Raw genomic sequence first — 4,531 nt, forward strand, 5'->3', positions numbered from 1 at the left:
TTTTTTTTTAATTAGGGGCGTCAGGCGATAAAAAATTATTGTAATTAATAATTATTAATTATATAATTAATAATCGTCTGACACCCCTAATTTTTAATAATCATCTCGTCAGGCAATTACAAATTTTAATTGTAATTAACATGACAAATTTTATATCTGTTCTAAATATTAAAAAAAAGAAGAATTTTTAGGTTTTCATACTCCTGTTAACAAAAGTGGGGAAAAAAAGTTAAACGAATAGAAATAGTTCAAATGAATTTTTGACGTTTATAGTCGTCAATGGCAGTGAATGAGTTAATGATAGCCACCACCTTGCACAATTCAAATAAGTTGTATTCATTTGTTCATGGAGTTAGAAAAAGAATTCCACAGCCTAGGCACATGTGCGAGCAATGACATTTTCCAATCATATACAGTATTTATACAATCCATTCCTGGCAGCATGACATAAAACGGTTGGTTGTCGTCCCACATGACGACGTTCTATCCATTCAAATGTTATCTCAAAACACCGAAGTCTTGTAAGCCGTCTCTTGGCAAGCGCTCGAGAGTGACGCACCGTCCAGTCCTTGCGTCGTTGGCAGAGACAGTAAGCGGATCAACGAGTCCTGACCTCCGGTCTGGACTCTGGAGGTGGAGAGGACCCGCGAACTCTGCGGGGGCGGCGGAGAATCCGGTTCGCTGGCCTGCGAGCACACGAGGTCGCGGAAGCACTCGCGGAAGCGTGTGGAGATCAGGCTGTAGATGACCGGGTTGACGGCAGAACTGAGGTAGAAGAGGACCCCCGACAGGATGTGGACGTACTGGTAGATGTTGTGCATGAGGTCGGTCCACTGGCGCACGGAGCTCCACAGCAGGCGCTCCATGTGGAAGGGCGCCCAGCACACGCCGAAAACCGCCACCACGATGGCTGAAGGGTGAAGACGGCAGTTAGTTTGAAAGGAAATGTCTAAAATGGCAGTCGTTCCCATGCTGGTTGACCAAATGTGCCTTTGCCTTAACTTTTTTATTAAGTACACTGTCTGTTGTGGACTCAACCGCAGACGGGCAAACATGACCTGAAATCTCTTTAAGTTGTGAAGATCAGTCGAGACACCGCAAATAGCAACGATCCGTGTAAGAAACCGACAAAAATGCCTTTCCCCGTGGTTTTTGTTTTTTGAGCGCATGCCTTGGCAACATCGATGGGGATTACAAGATGAAATCCTGCCGCTCTGTCAGTAAAACGCGTTTCACCCGAAAGCCCAATATCCCAAACTTATTGTGGGCACAGTTTGTGCATTATTTCGATTCATTTTGCTGCTCCTGGTGTACCTACTTTGGCCACACGTGGGCAGTATAATGCGGTAATGCAGGAAAGCAGAAGTCAAGTAAAAAAAATCTTTATATGTTCTATGTATCTTCACTAATCAAAACACTGTATTTTGATTGATATTGTGTTTGTGGAAAAGGAATTAATCTGGATAATACGCTTGTTTTTATCCATCTCAGGAGGCTGCCATTTTGTCCTGTGCTGCCACCTGCTGTCGACTGAAATTGACGTCTTAAGAAGTGCTCATATATGTTCACCATGCGAACCTAACATGACCAAACCCAGAAAAAAGATGAGCCATGACGTTAACAAGCAAGCAAATTATTTAAAAATAAAATAATAATAACCCACTAAACACCCGATGTCCAATGGCCCTCGAGATTATGTCCGTATCGCGTCGGCCGGTCGTGGACCGTATTTCTACATGACCGCCAAAATAGGTTGACCTATGACGCCTAACCATGGCCTTAACTCATTCACTGCCATTGACAGCTATAGAATTTAAAAATAATAATAATTTGAACAATTTCTATTAGTTTAACTTTTTTTCCATTTTTGTTAATAAGAGTATGAAAACCTAGAAAAAAATTGTTGTACGTTTGGAACAGATATAAAATTTGTGATTAATCGTGAGTTAACTAGTAAAGTCATGCGGTTCAATTATGATTTAAAAAAAATTATCACCTGATGCCCCTAATTTTTAATAATCTTTTTTTTAAACAAAACAAAATAAATATTTTTATTTTATTTTGATCATCTCTTTTTTTTTTTGACTTGACACCAGGAGTAATGATGCTAAATGCTAGCCCGTCAATGGCGTTTGTCATTATGTGTTAGCATCAAGCTGTTGTTTTGTTGTTTTAAATATACAATAAAAAAAAGTGTGAGTGTTTATTTTGAAAGTTAACTGAGAGTGGCATAAAACTGTTTGAAGCTTCTTTTAAGAAGAATTGTTTACTATGACAAAGTGCTGCCAGGAAATGTAATGCTAAGTGTTAGCTTGTATTAAATACATAGAGTGCGAGTGTTTGTTTTGAAAATAAACTGAGAGTGGCATTAAACTGTTTGAAGCTTCTTTGAATAAGAATTGTTGACTATCTGCCCAAGTGCTGTTTGTAGTAAACACCAGGACTATTGATGCTAAGGTTAGCCTGTCAAGGGCGTTTTTCATTATGTGTTCGCATCAAGCGGGGCATTGTTAATAAGGCAGTTGTGTTTTTTTAAATGCACAATTTGTTAGTGTTTAGTTAGACAGTTAACTTCAACTGGGAGTGACATTAAACAGCTTGAAGCCTCTTTTTGGAGGATTTTTTTTTTTTTTTTTTTACTCTCTACCATACTTTCCATTTCCCTGTGCTTTATGAAAGCACATTGACCGGAAACTCACAGAGCATCTTGACGACTTGGGTCCGGCGACCGCCGTCGTCGTGGACGCTCACGCGAATGTCGCTGCCCCATTTCTTCCCGAAGTAGCCCCCCCTCCTCTGCTTTCTTTCCCTGCCCAGGTGCAGGCCCATCACCAGGTAGAGCACGCTGATCACCATCATGGGGATGAAGAAGAAGCAGACGGTGGTGATCTGCATAAGCGTTTGATACATCCACAGCGGCTGCAGCACGGCGCAAATGGCAGACTCCCTCGCGTGGTCCGGGAGGTAGAAGATACCGTGCAGGGACGTATTGGGTACGGCGCAGGTCATGGACGCCGCCCACACGGCCCCGATGACCCGCTTGACGTGCCTCTTGGTGGTCAGGTAGCGGGTCTTGAGAGGGTGCACCACGGCGATGTATCGCTCCACGCTCAACGCCGTGACGTTGAGGATGGACGCGAAGCAGACGGTCTCAAAGATGAACGTCTTGAAGTAGCAGCCGCCGGCGCCGAAAGGGAACGGGTAGTTCTGCCACAGTTCGTAGACCTCCATGGGCATCCCGAAGGCCAGCATGAGAAGGTCGGACACGGCCAAGCTGACCAGGTACAGGTTGGTTGTGTTGCGCATCTTCTTGTATTTGGCCACCACGGCGCACGTCAGAAGGTTCCCGCTCAAGCCCACCACAAAGATGAGCAGGTAGACGCCAGCCACCGGGAAGAAGAAGGGAGAGCGTTTGGGACCGAGGATGTCCAAGAGGTTGGTTTCGGTGTAGAGGATGGTGCTGGTGGTGGTGGTGGTGTTGCCCACGGTGGAGTTGGGAGACATGCTGGCGTTGTGGAACAGTCTGGAGACGTTTGACGAGGGTCCTTGGCCAAGGAGATCCATCTCGGGGCTGAGAGTCAATCGGTGCTTTGTCAGGTTGCTCACGTGGAACTGGTTCAAACACAGAAAAAAATCATCCAAATCGTTTATCTCTCTCTCTCTCTGTCTACACTTTATATATATATATATATATATATATATATATATATATATATATATTATAAAAGCATGAGGTATGACGCACCTGTGTGGCAGAGAGAGGATGTGAAGGATTATCCATGATGGGGAGAAACATTAGCTTAGTGATCTCTTGGTCCCAGATTGCCTGAAACGTCTCTACCGTATATACAGTCCCATGATGTCATCAGACATCCTAATAGCTTTTTTTTTTTTTTAATATATATATATATATATATTTGTTGTTTGGCCTCCCTGGCTTTGACGCTGCTCTGATGAAGTTGTCAGTGATGAAACAGCCATTCTAAATAATAACAACTTTCATATAGCGCCTTTCACGGGGAACAAATGATGTGAGACTATAATTCAGTGGAGGATGAAAAGGTGATTTTTGGCATATCGATTTATGTCACGCATGTTTGTTTTTTTTTACTTGACGGTTGTTATCTGGATGAAAAAAAGACACAAAAACATGACAGTGACTTGTTTACTTTGTGCAATTCCGAAGTATAAGAAAAATCTCAGAACTGTCATTGATGTCATTTTTGTGGTTAAGACCACTGCTTCACACTTAAGAGGTTCTGGGTTCGAATCTCATCTTTGTCCTGTAGGCGTGCTTGCTGTTTTGCATTTTGTTCGCATACTGTACTCATTGGGACTGAACTATCACCTTAATAAGTTATCGTGATTTTTGACATACTGAACACAAAATCCAAAGAAAAAGCAAATAGCCTGACTTTAGAGGCCTCCTTTTCCTGAAAGCGCCGCTTAAACTGTACTTCCAGTCGAAATAAATGCAAATTCCAAACGTCACAACCTTATTTTTATTCCTTCTGACCACAAGATGATGAAA

General features: G+C 42.6%; 1 protein-coding gene across 1 annotated transcript; it reads right to left on the minus strand.

Moving 5' to 3' along the window:
* Positions 1-223: 223 nt before the first annotated feature.
* nmur3 (neuromedin U receptor 3) lies at positions 224-3,600 on the minus strand. Its single transcript, XM_086087434.1, has 2 exons — positions 2,700-3,600; positions 224-910 (listed from the first exon to the last, which is right to left on the minus strand). The coding sequence occupies exons 1-2, from the start codon at positions 3,562-3,564 to the stop codon at positions 504-506; spliced, it is 1,272 nt and encodes a 423-aa protein (XP_085943560.1). The 5' UTR covers positions 3,565-3,600; the 3' UTR covers positions 224-503.
* Between the last annotated feature and the right edge of the window lie 931 nt (positions 3,601-4,531).

Source organism: Leptonotus elevatus, chromosome 10, assembly GCF_054856555.1.
Source record: "Leptonotus elevatus isolate MCC_2025b chromosome 10, RoL_Lele_1.0, whole genome shotgun sequence".
Lineage (NCBI taxonomy): Eukaryota > Metazoa > Chordata > Actinopteri > Syngnathiformes > Syngnathidae > Leptonotus > Leptonotus elevatus.

Coding starts and splice junctions, on each gene's coding strand:
- nmur3 (XM_086087434.1), bottom strand. CDS start 3,564: ATGGATCTCCTTGGCCAAGGACCCTCGTCAAACGTCTCCAGACTGTTC. Junction 911..2,699: donor CCAAGTCGTCAAGATGCTCT/GTGAGTTTCCGG, acceptor TTCACCCTTCAG/CCATCGTGGTGGCGGTTTTC.